Source organism: Paramormyrops kingsleyae, chromosome 16 (genome assembly GCF_048594095.1).
Source record: "Paramormyrops kingsleyae isolate MSU_618 chromosome 16, PKINGS_0.4, whole genome shotgun sequence".
Lineage (NCBI taxonomy): Eukaryota > Metazoa > Chordata > Actinopteri > Osteoglossiformes > Mormyridae > Paramormyrops > Paramormyrops kingsleyae.
The window spans coordinates 29,759,503-29,783,064 of NC_132812.1; the positions used below are offsets into that span (position 1 = coordinate 29,759,503).

The window sequence follows — 23,562 nt, forward strand, 5'->3', positions numbered from 1 at the left end:
TCTCACATTTTAGTTTTCCGGTTTTCTCTGACATTTTGAACGGTGCATGAAGATTATTACATACATTATTAATTTCCTTCACTTTGTAGTCGCAGCATGGACGTCGTCAGGTCAAACTTGATTTAGCCCCTGATATTTTCGATTGCTAGAAATTCCCGAGTGGAAGATTATTCTTAGTCTTTCAATTATTAATGATAATTTGATTACTTTGAATTTGAAGTTAACTTTTTGAATTTGAGTTTTCCTACCACATTTACTTGAAAATATTGGTTTGTTAAATATAGATGTATTTAGGAAAATTATAGAATGATGCTATGAGGGCAGTGAGGTGCCTCAGTAGGTCGGACTTTTCCTTCAGAGTTTGGGGTTAGAATCTCACCTCCACTGTATGGAATTCTCCCTGTGTGGCATAGATTTCCTACAGGTACTCTGGTTTCCTCCTGCAATTAGGTTAACTTGCATCTCTAAATTGGCTGTAGCATATGAGACTGTGTTTGGGTGTGTGTGTGTGCTGTGTGATGGACTGAAATCCCATCGAAGGTGTACAGGACTCAATGGGTTTGAGATTTGTATCTGTGTTCAGAAGGTCATGGGTTCAAATCCTATGATCAGCAGAGTAATGGTATCATCTTTTGGCCCATGAGCAAGACTCATAATCTCAGCTGTTCCAGGGATGCTGGAAGACATTGGTCTGTGACCTCAGACATTACAGTCTTAAATGTTACATTGGACGAAGGTGTATGCAACATACATAAGAGTCCCTTAGTCTTGTGCCTTATGCTACCTGGGATAGGTTCACACCCATAACCCTGACCGAATTAAGCAGTTAGGAGATGATTTATGTGACAGATCCAGTTAAATACACAGAATAAATAGGCTTATGAAACTGGTTGGACTACTATTAAATCTTCATGACAGTAGTATACATCTCACACCTTTAAAATACCTCAGCATTTCAACATGTTGACACAAATAGAGAAGTGAATTTGCATCATGTTAATGGACAGGACAAAAGAAATAGCCTGATGTTGTTTTGGTAAACTAGCCCAAAAGGAGGTTTGTATGTCAGGAATCAAGCCCACATCTGTCTGTAGTGCTACCCCATGAACCACAATATTGCCCCGAATTTGTAGCAGGATATTTTATTATACCCCTTATGTATCAATGCATTTTCAATCTAGTAGGTCTTATTATAAAATAGATAAACAAATATTACATTTGCCTCGATGGGAATACAAATCAGTTGAATGAGTTTTGCACGTTTCACAGTATGTTAGAGGGAAGGTCATTACAGTATTAAGTGTTTAGAGAATCCAAAGAATCAGGAGGTAATTTCAGTTTGTTACAATGTGTTAAACTAAGCTTTTCTGTTCAAGAAATTTTCATATGTTTTGACTAAGTACATGGATATAATCTTATTCAGCTATTTATGGTGTAGCAATAATATTATAAAGTAACTAGCAATAATTCTAGTCCAGAACGGAGAATAATATATTTTAATTAAATACATAACAAATGTTACGCAAACGTGGCATCGCTGTCAAAGTTTGTTACTTTGACAAGGTCGTGGCAGATTCATGAGATGCAACTCGCAGGCATGAGATCCAGGCAGAAGAACAACGTGCCTGGGCCCCTAAAGCCGAAATGTCTATCTGCTAGCCCTGCGGACCCGTGACAGGAAAAAAAAAAAAGGTTTACGGAGACGTAACAGCGCCTCTCTGATTGCTGGTGTAACAGCACAGAGGAGTGAGAGAAGGCTGCACTGTGACAACGTACTGGGCTGGGACTGCAGATGTTCTGTGCAATTCCCTAACACTCCGGGCAAGTTCAATTCACGCATTTTCAGGAGACTCATGATTTTTTTCTTTCCAGCGGCTAAAGAAGGATCGGAAAATCTACATGCGGTGTCGGTTGTTATTAAAGCGACGTTTCAGCCAGCAGCTGCGATGCCGCCATGTTGAAGCGAAGTATTAGTGAGTGACTGGTTGGGACTCAACTGACAAGCGAGCGGAGCAGAGAGACTGAGGGGAGGGGGCTGCTGCTGTAGCTGGTGACGCAGGAAAAACACCTAAGAGCAGACAAAAAACGGGGAAGAAGATCGTTTTAATAGACTGGTCACATGCAAGAAAGCTTTGTATGAGATACATGGAAGAATTTCTGGAATAATTAGTGAACAGAGAGGAAGTCAATTCCTGGTGAGCGGCTATCTCCCCGGCTAAGCACCTCAGCTAGCTATAGTCCTTTGGTATGTGCATATTTCGTTTAATTACATAGTTATTGCACATAAGTGAAGGTTTATGTGCGGAGGCTTGCGGGGCTCAGACTGTCACAAGGTGCTGGGTGACAGTGGCTGAAAGGCTTCCCTGAATGTTTGTGGAGAAGCCGGCTGTTGCCGTATTTTACTGTAAGGAGGAAAATGGCTGACGGCTACCCATCTGTCCTATCCTCTCATAAAAGGGGTCTAAATGACAGGGCGAGGCGACCTAAAGGGGCTTCGCGGCCAGCCGACGTCGGGACATGCGGTGACATTCACCAGAGGCTCCGATTCTCCCAGTGGGGCACCCTAAATGTCCGCCCTGGCGCTGTATTTTGTTGTGCCCGGCGAGTTGGCTAACGCTAAGGCTAGCGTTGATGCTAATGCTAGCGCGGGCTAAGCTAAGTGTTGTTTTCGAAGCGAAACGCCATTACTGAGGTGGAGTGGCACTGGGAAAGCAGCTAGCTAACTAGCTAGCCTAGGCCCCAAGGACTACGCTTGCAGACGAGCTAGGCCGTGATTATTTTATTTTGAAGTTCTGTCTGTCAAAGGTGCCTCATCGGCAACGTAGGATTGTGACATTTAAAGAGCTCACTTGGTACATTACTTGCTAATTGTCTATATATACATATATATTCCAAGTGCTGCCCTTAATGTATTTTGATTTAGCTGACTAGCTAAATTACAGCAGCACTCTTGTTTTTTTCTTTCTTTTTTTTTACTCATTGAGTGACTGACGTTTATTCTAAGAACTTATTCCGTTGAATGGTTTGTGTAGTTAAATCTACGACCTAGATAACGGTGCATTGCCAAAAAAATAAAATGGTGTGTTCGATGTTATTTCCGTCCTGATGTCAGGAAAGGAATCGCGTCCAGTCGAGGGGCGGATCTGTGACATTTTCAAAAAAAAAAAAATCCCTTTTCTGGTTACTTTTTCCGTGTCTTTAGTAAACAAGTCCACGCACAATCCGTCAGTGGCCTTATGTAAGCAGCCTTTCCGCAAAAGTCTTTTTCATTTCACCTTTCTAGGTGCATGTGAACTAAGTTAAGCCGCCACAGCCGCCCCCTTCCAATGTTGGACTGTTGTGTATCGATCTGCGTTGACTAACTATGGACGAATGGTATGACCATTTTAAAGTAACCGGTAATGATGGCGGATCGGGGCACCATAATAATGCCTTTGTTTTACACCGGACGTGAACGGGCTCACTGTTTTTTACGGCAATTTTACTGTTTCTCAGGGGCGAAGCTGTCAGCCGCCTGTGATCGGCGTTGTACTGATGCTGTTTCGGTTGGTGGCATGTCGGACATGAGGCGCATATCCGTGCTGACCCATTTAAAATGAGGGTTTCACTTAGTATAAATGCCTTGTGCTTCCTGTATATCGCTCTATGCCAATATGTAATGTATCAGGCCGACTGCAGCTACCCGCTGTTCCACTGTCTCAGGCACAATATGTACGGAGATGTACACATTAAAAGGAAGCACCAAACACTGTTAATTCCTCTTAATGTTAATACCCAAATTTCTTTTCTATATGTATTTTTTCTGTTCGGTACTAGGCTGGGTTTTATTGACGAAAAGATTTGTTTTATTGATTGTTCTGCTGATGTGTCCGTTATTTACATTAGGGTAGTTGGTATGCCGTATGCATCCTATTTATGACGTGACCGTTTGCTTTGATTACAAGTGTGGCATGTCAAACACTGATTAGTGAGTTTCACACCTTCATAATAAATTATTTAGTCAGGGTAAGGACCAGCTTGTCAGTTTGCTGATTTATATAGCTATAGTAACAATTTTAAAAGTGAAATTTTGTCATTTTAAATTCATTAAGATAGTCCTGTTGGAAGTTAAATTTGTATTCATAATGCAATTAGTACATATGATTAATATGTACTAATGGTTTTCACAAAAGGGCTATATGTTTTTTTTCCTTCATTCACTTTTTCCCTATGTTACATATTTATTATACTGTAAATTGATAGGTCCTGTTCCATGTTTTTTGAGTCTGTATTTGTATATACTGGAAGTGACATATATAATTGCAGCTGGATCCTTAACAGTAACAGTGATTAATTTAGTGAAGAAAGGCCCGGTCTCTTCTTTACCATGGTGCTGCATGGTACAATGTGCTACTCTGATCACTGTCTTGTTGCAGCTAGCCAGCTGGACACACTGCTGTTTGTCTTCTAGAAGTCTCTGCTGAAACACTACTGGAAGCAGTCTTGGGGTCTTTAAGTCTTATATCTGTGGGATTAAATGCAACACATGACATTGCTGTCAACCTTGTGTCTTACTATTCCAGGTGATATATTTTAATTAATGTGTTGTTATTTAAGGTTTTTCTGGGAAATAATCTGGCAGGAATATTTAGTAATGTAGAATAATTTAATCATTATGCATGTTGTTTGTTATAACAAGGTACTATGGGAAATATATTTTTTTTTGAATATTCATGAAGTAAGAACCAAGTTGGACCATGGCTCTCTTGTAGGTGTCATGTCACACGCATGTTTCTTCACTTCAATCATTTAAAGTTATCTCTTGTATTACAAACAGTCATTGTCTGGTATATTATATAATGTCTACCTAATAAGGAGATGCCATTATCTTAAGAGTAATATATTTGCTCTGCCATTTTCATTTGTGCTTTCTCGTTCGGAATTGTGTCCTTCCTGATAATTTTGGAATTGTGCGCTATTATCTCTAGTAGTAAGTTGAAGAGATTTAGTAGAAAACCTCAAGAATGCACGTTTTAAGTAAAGAGTGAAATTACCAGTACAAAGTTACTTTCTTACAGCAGCTGGCAATAACTTAGGGAAATTAATTGTTGTTTAATTCATTAGTTATATAAGGTTATTTTAATTTGATGGCCCTGTCCATTGATGGCACATGTTGCATATTTTATAAGCTTTGATTTCTATTCTTGGCTGAATCTTTTTCCACTGTCAGATTTTCCCATTGAGAATTGACTGAATGCACGGATCTCGGGCAGTACATACATGTTAAACTGTATGTCTGGGTCAGCTAAGTCCATTCAGTGGAAGGTCATTAGCACAGAAGCTAAGACCTAAAATATGCTGTCTTTGATTGAAACCAAGGACTGTTGGTTGTACTTTGCTTCAGGACTGCTTGTGAATCATGGGAATGTTCTGATGCCCAGCATTCAGCTTTGGATTTGCATTATTTCACTTTTAATTAAACACATTGAATATTTCAAGGTTAAGAAACAATGGTTCTGTTGAGAATGTTTTTATTTCCCGTCACACTGTGAATCAAATTCATCATTTATCACAGCAATCTTGTTGAGGTCACACCATGTGATAGCATTCCACAGGTGTGCTACTGCTATAGTTGTGTAATGTTTTCCGGTATATTTTTTCAGTAGCAGTAGTTTGCTGTGGGAAATGCATCACATTTTAAATTATGCTAAAGTTCTGTGAATAATTGTGTAGGCACTGGAGTCCAAGGGGGATGTACAATCTTTTCCAGTGGTACCAGAGCAATTCCTTTTGTTGTACACTAGATATAATGAATCAAGGGGGAAACATTATAGACCATTAATTCATCTACTAATGGTGCTGGCAGTGAAATGCATCAGATTTGTGGAATTTTGTTTTACACCACGGATTGGTACTATTAATGTGATAATATTCCTTAGTTTGATTCATTTTATAGTCCAAAATGCTAAACGGACAGCTTATTCTCCGAGAGCTAACCTAGTGTACTTCCACCTTAGCAAACTGTTTTGGTCCTGTAAAACCTCTGCTGCTTCTATATGACTTGTAAAACCAGTCAGGCTTCTTGTTTTAGGCTGTTTCGTTTCGGTATGGTCTGCCACATTGTTGATCTTAGCCAGCTATGTAAGGGGGATGTTTTTGTGGAGAATCCAATGTCTCTATTAATAATAACAAACGGACGTTACCTGGCTGTGAAAATGTACGTTTTCAGAACAATGTTTTGTGTTTTCGTGGATGAAATGTTTTTCCAGCGTATGCAGTATCCTTAAATATTACCCTGTGGTTTACATTCCTTTTATAGTTGGGTGTAATTCACTCAGCTGCTGGAATAGGAAACCTGGAATACAGATTCAACAGCAAACTAGTCAGAACCACACTGCAGATATTCAATCTACTATGTAGCTTTTTGAGCAGCGTTGTAAAGGTTGTAATGTACACTTTTAAATATTTGTTTCTAAGAATTGAGTGTGGAAATGTAAGAAACTCAAACAATGCTTTGTAAAATTCAGATTCAGTGCTTAAAAGGACTGAGATAGATATGTCCATTGTTGTATGTAATATCTTATGTGTTCTATGGAATTTGCTGGCATTACAGATTGAGAAGGAATCCTCTTGTCCTGCTTTATCTTTCAGGTTATGCAATGGTCTCTGCAAAACATCTTGTGCTCCAGGTGGTGCTCTCACACACAGACGCGTGCTGGTTCTCTCTCGTGGTTGACGAGGTGTTGATTTCCTCCCTCGTCATAACGACATAAGCGGACAAAATTGCAAAGGTCTGCCCTGTGTCGAGCATGACTGCCACCACCCGCGGCTCTCCCGTGGGGGGCAATGACAGCCAGGGCCAAGCTCCGGATGGCCAGTCTCAGCCCCCACTACCCCAGAACCAGGTGAGTACCCTGCTCCATCTCCAGTGTAGTATTCTTGTTAAAGAAGTGGAATAAATGTTTCCACTGGATGTGGCATAAGATGGTGAGATGGGAATTGCCATATCATCTTCCCTCTCAGAATGGTTCCAAGACTATTTAAAGATGCTTTTTAAAATTAAGTTTTGCTGAAGTCAATGTACTACTTATAACTTTAATGAATTGCTACATTTTATTGCAAGACCCTGTTAAGACAGATTGTTTTTTTCGGGGGGGGGGGGGGGAGTGACAGTTACCTTTTCTAAGGTCTAGGTCAGTTGCTACTTTGGGGAACCATAGCTAGGTATTGGAGCGGCTTGGCCAGATATTTGAATTTTGTTTGTCTACAGTTATTCAAGCATCCTGGAACTTTCCAGAATCTAGACTGTGTGCAGTTCTTTTAAAAAAAAAAAGACAAAACAAAGGAGCTTCATTGACCCCTCTGAATCTGCACTGCATTAAGTGCTTTCTCACAGGACCCTTTTTCTCAAAGCAGGACTTTTTGGGAACCAGGAACTTCTGTTATGTTCCTACCACAGGACCTCGGTCCAATTGTAGTTCCTCAGAGGTAGTTGTTCCGCAATCTTTTTTTAGTCCCTACTCCAGACTAGGTACTTTTTGTTTGACCACAGACTGTTGGGGTGGGGTTTATAGATACTTGGTTGATCACAAGCACTGCCACTAACTTGTAAGTTACACAGAATTGCGTGGGAAAGCAATATAAGAAGCAGAGTACAAATTGAACGGATGGAAATATTTTTGAACCTCAACTACATTTAATGCATTAATGAGTATCACAGTTCCTGCTGTGCAGTGTGAAAGCAACACACGAAAGTGGCCTGGAGCTACAAAATTTCTCAGTTGGGACAGCCCGAGAACTTGGAACCAGGAATCAGGTTCCTCAACTTCAGTGGGAAAGTGCCTATACACTTGACAAAATAAGCTGGATCTTTTTGCATCACCTTTGTTAATGTTTGTGTGGCAAATGTAAACGATTTTAGCAGAACAATTCTTGTGAAATACATACAGCAAATGATGACTGGTAGGTCTGGAAATTCATACGAGCGGATCGTAAAACTGCATATCAATAATATAGTTATTCCGTAATATAGTTTCCAAAGTATTTCTTGAATCCAGCCATCAATTAGGGTCTGGAAAGAAAATAACGTGTTACATATTATAAAAATATGTAAGTGATAAGGTCTAATACAAGTGATTCCCCCACAGAACTGAAGGCTGAGGTAATCGCATATATACAGAAGTTTCATGGGTTGGACGCGGTTGTGGAAAATTGTCTTTTTTGATTTATGACTTAACAAAAGACCTGTCCTTTACTGCTCTGCCTCTGTGGAAAACGCTGCATGCGTGCTGTCACACCCAACTCACGATGAGATAGAGGAATAAGCAAAAGCGAGATGCATTATGGTCCAACGTGAGACACAAGCTGACTAAAGCCAAAATGGTGTGGGGGGGGGGGGGGCGGTTTGTCTCTACATGCCTCCGCTTCTCTTCCCCTCTCTGTTTCTGCTCAATTTGCCCCTACGTCTGCGTTACACGTCAGCGACAACTGACACAAGTACTCAAACAAACCCCTCCCCTGGTTCTGAGCTGAGGATTAATATGAACAGCATTGTATGTTCTTGAGGCTTGAGATATGCTTGCAGAAGATAATGCAGGCATGACTGTACAATCTGGAAGACCATGACAAGCTCCCATAGCTTCTTGGAGGAACCGATTATCAAAATTGCTGTCCTGCACATCGTGCACATATTTCCCCTCATATGATAACAATGCTAATCCTAAACATAGCCTGAATTCAGGCAATGGCTGAAGCTTCTTGTACGATGCAGGATTCTGATTTAGTCTGAGCGACGCTTGTGCATCTGTTTTAGACATCGTCCCCCAGCTCCTCGAATGAGAACTCCCCCATGAGCCCTCCAGATGAGCAGGGCCAGGGGGACTCGCCCCCGCAGGCGGAAGAGGAGGAACCTGCCTTCCCCCACACGGACCTGGCCAAGCTAGATGACATGATCAACCGGTGCGTTGCGACCCACCACCGTTCCACTCTGTACAGTTTGCATCTGCACCATGTGCGTATTTGTGTTCATTGGCACGTTCTTTTGGCTTGTAGGCCTCGCTGGGTGGTTCCAGTTTTACCAAAGGGCGAGTTGGAGGTTCTTCTTGAGGCTGCTATAGATCTCTGTAAAAAAGGTAGGTTTTCCATTCCTCAAAGCCAGTGAAATGTTTCTTCATTTCCCTGATGAACTACATTCTTCTCTTATTAAAAAGAATAACTTCGATGACACATTCACACTATAATCATGGATTGCTGCAATCTGTCTGCATCTGCTTCATTTATTCCTGGAACTGTAGTTCTGCCACGGTGTTAAATAACTTACACACTGAACATTAAGTAGTACAATTGGTCCAGGGCAAGAGTGCGTAGAGCAATCTGTGAGCCTCGTTGCTCTCTCTATAATTAAAGATTTAAACAAGGTGATTCGAGCATTTTGGTAATGATTTGTTTTAGCATTGAGTGAATGCTTCTCAAGTGATTGGTTTGTGTGCTGTGTACCTTGGCATTGATGGGCTTGACTTTGTTCTACTTTCAAGGACTGGATGTCAAGTGTGAAGCATGTCAGAGGTTTTTTCGAGATGGCTTGACAATTTCCTTCACGAAAATTCTCACCGACGAGGCAGTGAGCGGCTGGAAATTTGAGATTCACGTGAGTACAGTGTACACATTTTGTCAGTGTATATATATTTTTTTATAAATAAAGCAGTTTTGTTTTTTGAAGTTTAAATGCAACACAGAATGGTTAGGGTTTACCAATCACTTGCCAAGTTGTATAGAGAAGTAGACTGTTTGGTGGTTGACTTGTTCGGTTCCTCTTGATTGACAGAGGTGTATTATAAACAACACTCACCGCCTGGTGGAGCTTTGTGTGGCCAAGCTCTCTCAGGACTGGTTCCCACTGCTTGAGCTGCTGGCCATGGCATTGAACCCCCACTGCAAGTTCCACATCTACAATGGCACACGACCCTCTGAGACCGTGCCAGCAGGGGTGCAGCTGCCTGAGGATGAGCTCTGCGCCCGTCCTCCAGACCCACGTTCTCCCAAGGTATTTTTCTCCATGGTGTCCATTCAGTGGGTTCCTGGGCTCAACCAGTTCTTCAGCTATGAAACCTGATGTAGATTTCAAAGAACTGGGAATAAAAGTTGTGAGTGTACATTCTATACTTAAACCAAGGAAAGGTCTTGTTGGTATAAACTTCAATGTGAGCTTTCTGTTTTTTCCAATGTCACTTATTTGCCCTGATGTTGAGTGATCTGAAACCATGATGCAGTTGTGCCTTTGTTCACCACAGATGGTCTTTCTTTCCTATCACAGGGCTGGCTGGTGGATTTAATAAACAAATTTGGCACGTTAAACGGGTTTCAAACACTGCATGATCGCTTTATGAGCGGCCAAGCCTTGAATGTTCAGGTCATCGCAGCGCTTATTAAGTAAGTTCATCCACGGGAGAGTGTGCCTCAGGCCAGACTTCATTCAAACCTTTGGGTTGCATCATTTCTTGAATCCAGTACTCAGCCAGCTTTTCCTGTTTGTTTATTTTGACAGGCCTTTCGGGCAGTGTTATGAGTTTCTTACGTTGCACACGCTGAAGAAGTACTTTCTTCCAGTTATAGAAATGGTTCCACAGTTTCTAGAAAACCTCACTGATGAGGAGTTGAAAAAGGAAGCCAAGAATGAAGCCAAAAATGATGCATTGTCAATGATAATCAAGTCGTTGAAGAACCTCGCTTCACGGGTACCGGGGCAAGAGGAGACCGTAAAAAACTTAGAGATTTTTAGGTTAAAAATGATTCTTAGGTGAGACCTTCAAAAAAATAACTTTTCTAGTAATCTGTGATTGTTACAGATGACCCATGTGAATATATATATATATTTTTAATTTTTTTTTTTCACAACACAGGTTATTACAAATTTCTTCCTTCAATGGCAAAATGAATGCACTAAATGAAGTCAACAAGGTGATATCGAGTGTCTCCTATTACACCCACCGGCACGGCAGTCCTGAAGAAGAGGAGTGGCTCACGGCTGAACGCATGGCAGTACGTCTGTTAGGCTTCCGATCTCTGGCTTGGTTCTAGTATATCAGATATTGTTTCTGTGATGGTAGTGCATGTCTTTCCTACCCCGAGCAGCATCCACCTTCTTTTGCCGAGGGTTTGAGGGCTGGTGGTTCTTCTCTCGTAGGAATGGATCCAGCAGAACCACATCCTGTCCATTGTGCTCAGAGACAGCCTCCACCAGCCACAGTATGTGGAGAAACTGGAGAAGATCCTCCGCTTTGTCATTAAGGAGAAGGCTTTGACACTCCAAGACCTGGACAACATCTGGGCAGCTCAGGTGCAACATGGAATCTTCATGACCTTTTCCATTGCCTTTATTATGTCTCAGGGTCAGGATACAAGTTCTAATGGGGTATAAAACCAGTTATTGGCCTGTTTTAGACATCTTAGTCATCAGCAAGTCCATTTTTTTTCATTAGTGTTAATATAGTACAGCATTCTGACTTCCAGAGTATATCTTAGAATGTTAGCCTGAACTGCCTTGTAAACCCAAGTGTTGCTGTCTGTTGTAGAAAGCTTATTGCTAGTCGTGTCTTCCTCTTCATTTAGGCTGGAAAGCATGAAGCTATTGTCAAGAATATGCATGATCTCCTGGCAAAGCTGGCCTGGGATTTTTCTCCCGAGCAGCTTGATCATCTCTTTGATTGTTTCAAGGTAAAGATTAATTCTTAATTCCAAAATCGATTAATTCACAGTTTGTTTTTCATCTTAATAAATGATTTTTTTTTTTTCCTTGGTCGGTCCTTTTCATGTTAGGCAAGTTGGACAAATGCCAGCAAAAAGCAGCGAGAGAAGTTGCTGGAGCTGATACGTCGCCTTGCTGAGGATGATAAGGATGGAGTGATGGCCCACAAGGTGTTAAACTTACTGTGGAACCTGGCCCACAGCGACGATGTCCCTGTGGACATCATGGACCAGGCACTGAGTGCCCACATCAAGATCCTGGACTACAGCTGCTCACAAGTATGTCCTGCTAACACTTCACCTAGTTTTATATTTACATTCATTTAAAATATTACATACTGAACTTGCTACAGAATTGTAGTGTACTATAGCATAGTTTAGGATAGTATAGTATTGTAGTATAGTTTTTTGTTTCTTTTTTTAATGTATATTATTTTACATTTTCATTTGAAATCCGTTTTAGTTTTCAGTGTGTTCTGCCCATTTTTTAGTTTTTATTTTAGAGATATTGGCAATTTATTTTTTATAGTTTTAGTTTCAGTTAAATTTTTGGTCATTTTCTTTCTAGGGATAGACTGAAATAGGGGGGTTTTCTGTATGAATACACAGTGTACTAACTTCCTCAAAATGGCCAAAACATCCAGGTTTTATTAATGGTAATTAAAGATAATTGATTACTTTAGCCAAACAGTATTTAAAAATGGTAGCCAAGTATTTGATGTTTGTTTTTATTGTTCCAGTTAATTCTGGAAGCAATATTTGTTTTCATTTGTTTGTGTTTTTTATTTTTATTTTTGTGTTTTGTATTTTGTTTTTGAGTAAAATGTTTTCTTCTAATTTTAGTTTTATTTTTCTTTTATAACTCCAGGTTGCACCTGATTATGCTTAACTCTTTTATCATTTCTCTATAGCATGTGCTCTGTGACAATATGGGATTTTTTTTTAACTGCAGGACAGGGACACACAGAAAATCCAGTGGATAGATCGCTTCATTGAAGAGCTGAGAACCAACCACAAATGGGTGATTCCTGCACTGAAGCAAATCCGGGAAATCTGCAGCTTATTTGGGGAGGCTCCGCAGAACCTAAGGTAAGCAAACGTTCTCTACCATATTCTTGTTCTTGTTCTGTACCAAACATGATGGTGAAGTGTAGTGATACTGAAATGGCCTGACTGTTGTGTAACACTGTATAAAGCCAAGCCTGCTCTTGAAGTTGGGTTGTGCTCGTTCTCTAAGTTTTCCATGATGTACATTAACCTACTTTTTAAGTGGAACATACTTTCTCAGGTTATGGTAGACGGAATTTGGTGCGCTCCCGTTTTAGCTTTTTATTGAAACAACTGTCCAGTTAGCTTTTAGCTTTTTTAATGTTCCAAAAATATTTCCTCAGATAGTCACAATGTATACGGTATATACATTTATATAATATGAAGTTATAATAAAGTAACTGTAGAAAAATGTAGCATACCTACCTGTTTTTTTTCAGAAAGAAAATACCTTTTAACATAGAAAAGAACTTAGTGGGGTAAGTTGACAGTTAATTTTGAGGTTTATTGTCACCTCTGAAATTGTCTAAATCTGATTGAGCTGTGCTTTGAAATTGAATGTCCGATCCATAATTTGTAATGGGTGATTCTTAAAGCCTGTTTTGTTTGCACTTCCCTCACCGTCTTCTCACACACACTTAACCACTTAGGGCCACTCTTTTTTTGTTTTGTTTAGTTTTTCTTGCCCAACATGGCGAACCCTTTCTTTCATTTGCCCCTTTGTGTGTTCTATACGGGTCATTTATTTGACACAATGTGTGTTCTCTGCCACTTTATTCCCCCTCCGGGAACACAGGAAGCAGATCGATCGTCCAAACACCAACAGCATATACATATACAATCTTTAGCCTCAAACTTTGCTCATATTTTCTATTTAGGTTTCAGTTTTAATGTTCTCAGGCTGATGTTCAGTCACTGTCTTCAGAGAATGAGAAGTAATTGCCTTATTTGCTGTTGCCTTTAAACAGAGAGGCATAGAATGAGGAGCTTGACTCCCACCGTCTGTCTGTCTCTTGCAGTCAGACACAGAGGAGTCCCCATGCATTTTATCGGCATGACCTGATTAACCAGCTGCAGAACAACCACGCGCTGGTCACCCTGGTGGCTGAAAACCTGTCGGCCTACATGGAAGGCATGAGGCAGTTTGCGAAAGCTGAAGAACATGGTGGGTCACCGCACGCTCACACACTGCAGCTCTCTGGGTGATCATTACGCTTGAACTGTGCGACTCTTCGGGATTGAGTACAGCTCTGTATTACTCGTCACCGATGAGAGCGCTCATAAACGTCCTGGTTTTAATAAATTCTCTGTGTACGCGTGTCACAGAGCACTTGGACTACGACCCGCAGACAGTGCGCTCATGCAGCCGCTACAGCCATGTGCAGGAGGTCCAGGAAAGACTCAACTTCTTGAGGTGATTCAAGCCTTTTCTACATCTGCACTGCAAACACACTGATCTTTTTTTTTTTTTTTTTACTTTGGCTGATCTTCATGTGTAACAGACTGTTGGACTCTTGACTACTTGGAAAATATTTGTATTTAAGGTTTTGAATTGTTCATTAGAAATGTGGTGACAACTATTCAGAGTTAGGGCACCTTTCTGAAGGTGGAAGCCACTATTATTGTGTTCCCTTAAATTTTCTTTGGAGATTGGGGGGGGGGGTGCACAGGAGGCCCAGCTGTGTTGTGTAGCCTAATTAACGTTTCTCCTGTTGGTCTGGAATGAGTTCTGTCCTTATTGCCTAGATGAACACACCAATATCTTGCAGTGTTTGCTACAAGCCAATGCTACTTATGATCTGTTACTTATCTTACTTTTACTCTCTGATCCAGAGAGTCAAAGTCCAGACCAAAATTTTGTTTCAACCAACCAGTTGAGCATAAAGAGTCACAGTCAGAGTACTCAACTGGTTGGTTGAAACAAATTCCCGGTCTAGACTTTTACTCTCTGGACCTGAATTACCCAACTCTGTTTATGATAGTGGTGGTGGTTTTTAATCACAAAATGAAATTAGAGCTCCAGCCAAACGTACAATAAACTACATCTATACACAGTTCAGTAACAGGTCTCGCCTTGTATTTGTGTTTGCTCATAACACTTACTTCCTTGTTGTATATAGCTGCACACACAAGAAGGGCTTACTGGGAAGATATTTTGCGTCTTGTCATGCATCTTGAGTTTATCCAGTACATGTGTGTGAATAACTCGTTTATTACCATTAGTTGAATTCTGATTGTCTGTGTTGCTTTTGTTCGTCAGGTTTCTGCTGAAGGATGGGCAGTTGTGGCTGTGTGCACCTCAAGCCAAGCAGATCTGGAAATGCCTGGCAGAGAACGCGGTGTTCCTGTGCGACCGCGAGGCCTGCTTCAAATGGTACTCCAAGCTGATGGGGGACGAGCCGGATCTGGACCCGGACATTAACAAAGACTTTTTCGAAAACAACGTTCTACAACTGGACCCGTCGCTTCTGACGGAAAACGGCATGAAGTGTTTCGAGCGCTTTTTCAAGGCGGTGAATTGCAGGGAAGGGAAGCTGGTGGCCAAGCGGAGAGCCTACATGATGGACGACCTGGAACTGATCGGGCTGGATTACCTGTGGAGGGTAAGTGACTGTACTCTTCTGCTTTAGTTGTTTCTGGAAGAGAGGAGACGATGCACTGTAAGAACAGATGAAAAACAATTAATAAGATGACAAATGGAAAGTTCAAATATTTACACATTTTGTCAGATTTTATGTAAAACAAAAAACACAACCACTAATCTCCAAGTTCCTTGCTTTTACACTTCAAGTAGCTATATATATGTGAAAGAGAGAGAGAGCTATGAATGTTAATGGAACATTCTGGTTCAATTTGGTGTTATACCAACTGGTTCATGTACTGGAAATATTTTGTGAATTTTCACCTTACTTTGTGTGGAATTCACCTAATAGGTAAATGTACATATTGTGACTGGATCAAAGACTGTAGTGTGATGGTCTCTGTCATTTGAAAGGGGTCATTTTAATTACCGTCTTGCTGTATCTGAGTACACAACATCTGCCCTGTAGACAACAATCCATCCTCCCCAGAGTCTGAGTATGTTTCTGCATAAGTGTTGCATTGATTTTTAATTAGTTTTTTTTCCTTCAGCACAGTGGCTCAGTAGGTAGCGCTGCTCCCTCCCATTTCCAGGTTGGGGAGCTTGTCTCCCCGCTTATGCTTTGGCAGAGTGGCAGTTTTCATCTTCTTCCCACGTTTTATGGGTATTTTTAGATGGCCAGTGAAGTTTGACTGTGAGTGTACCCTGTAGTTAGGGCTGGGCGATATCACAGCGATATTATATCACGCATATGCACAAGGATCACCAGGGCTTCAGATCACGGGCGAAACATCTGGCCAGACTCCAGCTTTTCGGTGCTATGTGGATGTCTGTTTACGCCCACAATTTGTTAAGCAGATTAGTAGCACGGCTAAAATATTAATGAGATGTGTTTTGTGATGCCCAGAAGTTGGTCCATCCATCCATCCATTATCTCCCGCTTATCCGAGGTCGGGTCGCGGGGGCAGCAGTCTCAGCAGGGAAACCCAGACTTCCCTCTCCCCGGCCACTTCATCCAGCTCCTCTGGGGGAACCCCGAGGCGTTCCCAGGCCAGCCGAGAGACATAGTCCCTCCAGCGTGTCCTGGGTCTTCCCCGGGGCCTCCTCCCAGTGGGACATGCCCGGAACACCTCACCAGGGAGGCGTCCAGGAGGCATCCTAAGCAGATGCCCGAGCCACCTCATCTGGCTCCTCTCGATGCGGAGGAGCAGCGGCTCTACTCTGAGTCTCTCCCGAATGACCGAGCTCCTCACCCTATCTCTAAGGGAGAGCCCAGCCACCCTGCGGAGAAAACTCATTTCGGCCGCTTGCACTCGCGATCTCGTTCTTTCTTCACCATGACAGACCGATGCAGCGCCCGCATCACTCCCGCTCCATCGTCCCCCCACTCGTGAACTTTGTGTATCTTTGTTTATTAAATTCAGTTGGTAGAGCACATCAGATAATACTGTTTTGGTATACTATGATCTGGTATACTTCAATGCGATATGCACTGTAATGGGGCAAACCATATAATACTGTTCTGGTATATTATGGTTTGGTATATTTCAGTGTGATATGCACTGAAGTGGTGGTGAAGAAAGGAACAGCTCACGTAATTTGGTAAGACAGTATGGACTTTTATGCTGGATATTTCTGCAGTCATTTTTATCCCCCACTTTGGACAGGTGGTGATACAAGGAAGTGATGACATTGCCAGTAGAGCAATAGACTTACTGAAAGAGATTTATACAAACCTTGGGCCAAAACTGCAAGTCAACCAGGTAAATGGCCATTTTCTGTTTTCCTCCACGTTCTTGCTCTTTGTTAGAGAAAAATTACAATTTCCGGTTGAAATGATCATACCTTCATAGGAATAAACTCCTCCCGTCTGTACTGTTTGTAGGTTGAGATTCATGAAGACTTCATCCAGTCTTGTTTCGACCGGTTGAAAGCCTCCTATGACACCCTGTGTGTTCTGGATGGGGACAAAGACAGCATTAATTGTGCCAGGCAAGAGGCCATCCGCATGGTGAGAGTGTTAACAGTCCTGAGAGAGTACATCAATGAGTGTGACAGTGACTACCATGAAGAGAGGAGCATACTGCCAATGTCAAGGTATGCAGAGAACAGTCCCAAAATGCACCCTGTCTGTGAATAATGTCACAAACCTGGTATAGTTCCGCGTGGCTGGGATTGAATTTTGTCTTTTTTGCTGACCCTCAGGGCATTTCGAGGGAAGCACATCACGCTCATCGTGCGGTTCCCCAACCAAGGCCGGCAGGTGGATGACCTAGATATCTGGTCTCACACAAACGACACGATTGGTTCTGTGCGGCGCTGCATCTTGACCCGGATAAAGGCCAACAGCGCTCACACAAAAATTGAACTCTTCATCGGAGGAGAAATGGTGGATCCTGCTGATGACAAGAAGTTAATTGGACAGCTCAACCTCAAGGACAAAACGGTAGGTTCTGTAGTATGTTAGTGCCGCCTGTTGTCAGATTCGATGTTCTATCATTCAGATGGAGAGTATATCTGTTTAGTGGTTTTAGCCATTGGGCTGCAAATCCACCCCTTTAATCGCTATTATATAACTAAAATCTCCTGCTTGTCCTTCTTCAGCTGATCACAGCCAAGCTCACCCAGATTAGTTCAAATATGCCTTCAAGTCCTGACAGCTCTTCTGATTCTTCAACTGGGTCCCCTGGAAACCATGGGAATCACTATAGTGATGGACCCAACCCTGAGGTGGAAAGTTGTCTTCCAGGCGTGGTAAGTTGTTGCCTCTCTCTCTACATTTTGGTTAGTTTACAATGGATCATGGGCGACTATATATTATGCATCACATTCTTTTTGGACCAAAAGCATGCTTGTATTTCATACTGGGAGTAAATGTGGCCAGGCATGTTTTGTTTGTTTGCTCTGTGAGATCCTGCAAGAAAGGCATCCTTTAACCACATGGAACCTGACACTTTCCAGATTATGTCCCTGCATCTGCGCTACATTTCATTCCTGTGGCAAGTGGCGGATCTGGGGTGCAGCCTGAACATGCCGCTGCTCCGGGACGGATCGCGCGTCCTCATGAAGCTCATGCCTCCAGGTAGTCTAGCCCTGGCGCTTCACATGTTGTTTACTGTAATATCGTAATTGAAATTTCCTCTCAATGGAAGAAGCAAGACTCCGGTCAAACCAAGATGCACTTGCGTATTCCAGTGCTTCGGCAGTTTGTGATGTAATTGTGGGTACTGTGTAGATACCACTACAGTGGAGACCTTGCGGGCCATCTGCCTGGACCACGCCAAGCTGGGAGATAACAGCCTTAGCCCAACACTAGATTCGCGCTTCTTTGGTCCTTCACCATCTCAAGTGCTCTATCTGACAGAGGTTAGTTTGATCAAGAACTAGAACAGAATACGCAGTAAAGTTGATCACCTGTCCATGTTGAAACAGCAGTTGACGTGTTTTGTCTGCGGTTTCAGGTTGTATATGCGCTGCTCATGCCTGCCAGTGGCACTCTTGGGGAAGATGCCAGTGATTTCCAGTACAACTTCTTAAAAAGCGGTGGGCTGCCCCTTGTTCTGAGCATGCTGACCAGGAACAACTTCCTCCCAAATGCCGACATGGAGACGAGGCGGGGAGCGTACCTAAACTCCTTGAAAATAGCCAAACTCTTATTGACGGCGGTTGGCTTTGGCCACGTGAAGGCCGTGGCAGAAGCCTGCCAACCGGCTGGGGAAGGGACTGTGTCACCAGTAAGTGAGGTTTATTTCATATGTCCAGAAATGAAGAAAGTGTTGTTTAAAATGACCATTCTGTATCCATGCTTTAACATTTATTAATGCTAAATCGCAAAATGCTTACTTACCTTGGAGGCTGCTGCTGCTTACTGGCCAACACCTGCTCTGGGCCTACTGTGGTGTTCCAAGTTCTGTCATATAGCAAGTACACATACAATTCACTAATGGCTTCGTTAAATTTAGGCGTATGTTGTTAACTAACCATCTCAGTAAAAGCAATGTCAGTATTTTGGGCCCTTTCGAAAGTTTCAGCAAATTTAGCTGTACAAACTCAGAGTACAATGCAGGACTCTAAATTGAGCTCTGCAGCCATTAAAATCGAGCTTGATGCATCTGTGGAACCACCAGTAGGATGCTTGTCTTGTTGCCATGTTATGGCTTGCTAGGTAGCTTGGTTATTTACATTGATTTTTGACCAATCTGATACTCTCTCGACCGAATAGTACGACAAATTGTGTACTATTCATACTGTATGCTGTGTGGAAGTGAAAGGTAGCCATTACTAGTAACCTGCCTCTATCTGGAAGCAGTCGTCAACAGCAACTCAAAAAATGCAACTAATGAAACAATAGATTTTTGTAAAGTGGCTGAAGCACACAGATTACAGGACCCTTCTGCCTCCTTTTTTTATATTTCGCCTCTTTCCCGTCGTAAGATAAACCAGGCTACCCACGACCAGGCTTTGGTTCTTCAGAGTGCCCTCCAGAACATTCCCAACCCATCTTCTGAGTGCATGCTGCGTAACGTTGCCATCCGGTTAGCCCAGCAAATCTCTGATGAGGTGGGTTGTGTCCTCTCAGCATTAAGGGTGGGGGGGGGGGGTGGTCAAAAGTGAGTATATGGGATCCTCCACCACTAAGAGTTTGCTGGCTGTCAACAATGATGACATGCAACATCAAATGTATTATAGCTTACCTGTTTATTTCAGGGAGTAAGTTAGTATGACATTGCTCAGTCTTTTACTCATGCATTCTCTGTTTAATCATCCAAACGTATCTGAGAACCTATATATAACTCCTATATTACTTTTAAGATGTTAAAAACTATGTTGTTCCCCACCCCCATAAATGATTTCCTCTCTCTGAACAGAACTTCTTCCAGGCTTCTAAGTATATCCCAGACATCTCTGTGATAAGGGCCGTGCAGAAGGTCATCTGGGCTTCTGGCTGTGGCTCCGTGCAACTGGTTTTCAGCTCCAATGAAGAGATCAGCAAGATATATGAGAAGGTGATGCGTATTACACATCCTGCTAAGTTGCTTTTCATCTGATACAGGGTCATGCAGCAGCCCCAGAATTGCTCAGTGCTTTGCTCACCAGTGTGCTTAATGTGGCTCTGCAGACCAACGCAGGGAACGAGCCAGACGGCGAGGATGAGCAGGTGTGCTGTGAAGCCCTGGAGGTGATGACACTCTGCTTTGCCCTCATTCCCACGGCTTTGGACGCACTTAGCAAAGAGAAGGGCTGGCAAACCTTCATCATCGACTTGCTGCTGCACTGCCAGAGCAAGTGAGTGACCCAGACGATGAATTCCGCACTGTCATTTACATTTATGTAGTGTTGCCTTTTGGTTTCAGTTATGTCGTCGTGTTCTAGTGAGTCACTATTCATTGTAAATCCACCCCCCCCCCCCCCCACCCCGTGTAGGTCTGTTCGTCAGATGGCTCAGGAACAGTTTTTCCTCATGGCCACGAGATGTTGCATGGGACATAGACCACTCCTGTTCTTCATCACCCTTCTTTTCACTGTTTTAGGTGTAAGTATTACAGATTGTTGAGTTATGATAGGGGCGAGAGAGTTTTACCAGTCCAGTTCTGCAAGGCATGCTGAAGCATCGTTGAATATTAAAAATTGTTAGTGATTTTTATTTATTTGTTTATTTTGGGTTTACAGAGCACTGCAAAAGAGAGAGCCAAGCACGCGGGGGATTACTTCACTTTGTTAAGGCACTTACTCAACTACGCATACAACAGCAGTATAAACCTACCCAACGCTGAAGTTCTGCTGAACAATGAGATTGACTGGTTGAAAAGAATCAAGGTAGATTATTAGGACACATTCAACTCTGATACGTAAACACACTGTGCCTCTGTGGAGGTCTATGCTATGGTTTGTATTTTTAACAATAGCGTTTTGTTTTCTTATTAGGATGAAGTGAAAAGGACTGGCGAGACTGGTCTGGAGGAAACCATTCTTGAAGGCCATCTTGGGGTCACAAAGGAGCTGCTGGCGTTCCAAACACCAGAGAAGAAGTATTACATGGGCTGTGAGAAGGGAGGAGCCACCCTGATTAAAGTGAGCGTGGGGCAGGTCTCTCTTATGGGTCTTACAGTAAATGTTTTGATCACTGTCATTTTGCCGAAGAAACTGCCTCTTGACTTGGGCCTTAATGTCTTCTGGTTGAGTTTTCTAGCATTAATGGTGTGTTACGTTTCCACTTTGGGTTGTGCTTCTCCGGGAGTGTCCGCTGATTCAGTGGTGACCGTGCTTTCGCCATCCCGCTTCCTTCAGGAGCTGATCGATGACTTCATCTTCCCGGCATCCATCGTCTACCTGCAGTACATGAAGAGTGGGGAGTTCCCGGCCGAGCAGGCCATCCCTGTGTGCGGCACTCCCGCCACCATCAATGCCGCCTTCGAGCTGCTGGTGGCGCTCGCCGTCAGCTGTGTGCGGAACCTCAAGCAGATCGTCGACAACTTGACTGACATGTATTATCTAGGTACCGGTTCCTTTCGGTCCCTTTTTGGCTTTAGAATATTGCTGCCTTGGAGCAGAATTATGCACTTGAGTTTCCTTCATGTAGGACGTCTCGTAGGACATATAGGACAGACAGTCACAGTGAAATGTACATTTTTTTTCCCACAATTTTACACATGTAGCAGATGCCTTGCTCTAAACTGACATACAGGCAAATAGCACATTGACTATCAAGGAGTCAATGAAACATACGTGTAGCTAGGCTGAGTTTCCAGTGAATCCCCAGGTACAGGTGTAAGCTGTACTGAGCAGGTACTACATACCTGAAAGAAAATGTATCCATTTATCTGTCCTCCCATTAATTTTACAAATTTCCCTCATCACTTTATGTAAAAAATATCTGCTCTAATTTAGCTCTTTGGACAGAGCAATTGAAACAGAGAGGCGCTGTCGTTGTTCCGTTAGGTGGGGAAGGTCTTAGCGAATGGGAATACCTGCCCCCTGTGGGCCCGCGGCCCACCAAAGGTTTCGTGGGCCTGAAGAACGCGGGGGCCACCTGCTACATGAACTCCGTGATACAGCAGCTCTACATGATCCCACCTATCAGGAACGGCATCCTGGCCATCGAGGGCACGGGTACCGACGTGGACGACGACATGTCTGGGGATGAGAAGCAGGACAACGAGGTACAACCCATGTCAACACATACAATCAAAGTCTTACACTGGCTGAAGGTTTGTTCTTTCTTCGACATGGTTTGTAAATGTGTTTCACTTGTATGTACAGAGCAATGTGGATCCCCGAGACGAGGTTTTCAGCTATCACAATCAATTTGAAGATAAGCCTTCCTCAAATAAATCGGAAGACAGGAAAGAGTACAACATTGGAGTTTTGCGCCACCTACAGGTCATCTTTGGACATCTGGCTGCATCTAGGTTACAGTACTATGTTCCTCGAGGGTTCTGGAAACAGTTCAGGTAATTGTCTCCATCTTTCAGTACTTTATAAAAGCTTAATATAATATTAATGCTGGTCGGGGAAGTACGTCACCTTGTGTACTGAAGGTTTTTGTTATCATTCTGGAGTGGAGAGATGCCAATACTGATGAAGCCTTTAGGCGCCTATGGGTAAAGTCAGTGTGTGTCTATTTCTGCAGGTTATGGGGGGAACCAGTGAACTTAAGAGAGCAGCACGATGCTCTGGAGTTCTTTAACTCTTTAGTGGACAGTCTGGATGAGGCCCTGAAAGCCCTTGGACACCCACCCATGCTGAGCAAGGTTCTGGGCGGCTCCTTTGCCGATCAGAAGATCTGTCAGGGTTGTCCTCACAGGTAGGCTGCGCATGACGCTTCAGTTTGAGAAGCGTCCAAGTCTTTAATATTGCAGCTGAGTTAATAATGGGTGGATGTGTGTGTTCCAGGTACGAATGTGAAGAATCCTTCACGACGTTGAATGTGGACATTAGAAACCATCAAAACCTCCTTGATTCGATGGAGCAGTATGTCAAAGGTGACTTGCTGGAAGGTGCCAATGCCTACCACTGTGAAAAATGCAACAAGAAGGTATAACAACAAGGCTTCAAAAATTAACTTCTGTGTCACAATAAGTTGTTTCTCGATGGGTGTTAGTGATCTGGAGGAAGATGTCGGCTGACCCCTAGCTAATAGCACTTTGGCACAAAGAATTGCGAATGGCTGGTCAAAATATATGATTGTATGACTGTAAAACTCTGCCCCCTCT

General features: G+C 42.7%; 1 protein-coding gene across 11 annotated transcripts in view; it reads left to right on the forward strand.

Moving 5' to 3' along the window:
• The first annotated feature begins 1,716 nt into the window (after nt 1–1,716).
• The window catches only part of LOC111856274 (ubiquitin carboxyl-terminal hydrolase 9X), a 29,833-nt gene continuing 7,987 nt past the window's right edge, over nt 1,717–23,562 (forward strand). For 4 of the 11 annotated variants that reach the window (XM_072700555.1, XM_072700560.1, XM_072700561.1 and 1 more), the window contains exons 1-35: nt 1,717–1,821; nt 6,631–6,884; nt 8,792–8,937; nt 9,031–9,110; nt 9,513–9,625; nt 9,803–10,021; nt 10,292–10,407; nt 10,523–10,774; nt 10,878–11,016; nt 11,162–11,314; nt 11,587–11,691; nt 11,794–12,000; nt 12,674–12,810; nt 13,209–13,247; nt 13,788–13,933; nt 14,095–14,182; nt 15,029–15,371; nt 17,017–17,112; nt 17,235–17,446; nt 17,555–17,795; nt 17,954–18,103; nt 18,311–18,431; nt 18,585–18,715; nt 18,811–19,083; nt 19,784–19,909; nt 20,218–20,355; nt 20,469–20,635; nt 20,774–20,882; nt 21,020–21,166; nt 21,275–21,421; nt 21,638–21,845; nt 22,289–22,509; nt 22,610–22,800; nt 22,980–23,153; nt 23,243–23,384. In XM_072700555.1, coding sequence (XP_072556656.1) covers nt 6,789–6,884; nt 8,792–8,937; nt 9,031–9,110; nt 9,513–9,625; nt 9,803–10,021; nt 10,292–10,407; nt 10,523–10,774; nt 10,878–11,016; nt 11,162–11,314; nt 11,587–11,691; nt 11,794–12,000; nt 12,674–12,810; nt 13,209–13,247; nt 13,788–13,933; nt 14,095–14,182; nt 15,029–15,371; nt 17,017–17,112; nt 17,235–17,446; nt 17,555–17,795; nt 17,954–18,103; nt 18,311–18,431; nt 18,585–18,715; nt 18,811–19,083; nt 19,784–19,909; nt 20,218–20,355; nt 20,469–20,635; nt 20,774–20,882; nt 21,020–21,166; nt 21,275–21,421; nt 21,638–21,845; nt 22,289–22,509; nt 22,610–22,800; nt 22,980–23,153; nt 23,243–23,384 — 5,373 coding nt within the window. In that variant the 5' untranslated portion in view covers nt 1,717–1,821; nt 6,631–6,788. Of the gene's footprint in view, nt 2,246–3,039; nt 3,376–4,415; nt 4,563–6,630; nt 6,885–8,791; nt 8,938–9,030; nt 9,111–9,512; nt 9,626–9,802; nt 10,022–10,291; nt 10,408–10,522; nt 10,775–10,877; nt 11,017–11,161; nt 11,315–11,586; nt 11,692–11,793; nt 12,001–12,673; nt 12,811–13,208; nt 13,248–13,787; nt 13,934–14,094; nt 14,183–15,028; nt 15,372–17,016; nt 17,113–17,234; nt 17,447–17,554; nt 17,796–17,953; nt 18,104–18,310; nt 18,432–18,584; nt 18,716–18,810; nt 19,084–19,783; nt 19,910–20,217; nt 20,356–20,468; nt 20,636–20,773; nt 20,883–21,019; nt 21,167–21,274; nt 21,422–21,637; nt 21,846–22,288; nt 22,510–22,609; nt 22,801–22,979; nt 23,154–23,242; nt 23,385–23,562 lie in introns of those variants that run through there. The other 7 variants (XM_072700563.1, XM_072700564.1, XM_072700565.1 and 4 more) reach the window with 5 other exon arrangements.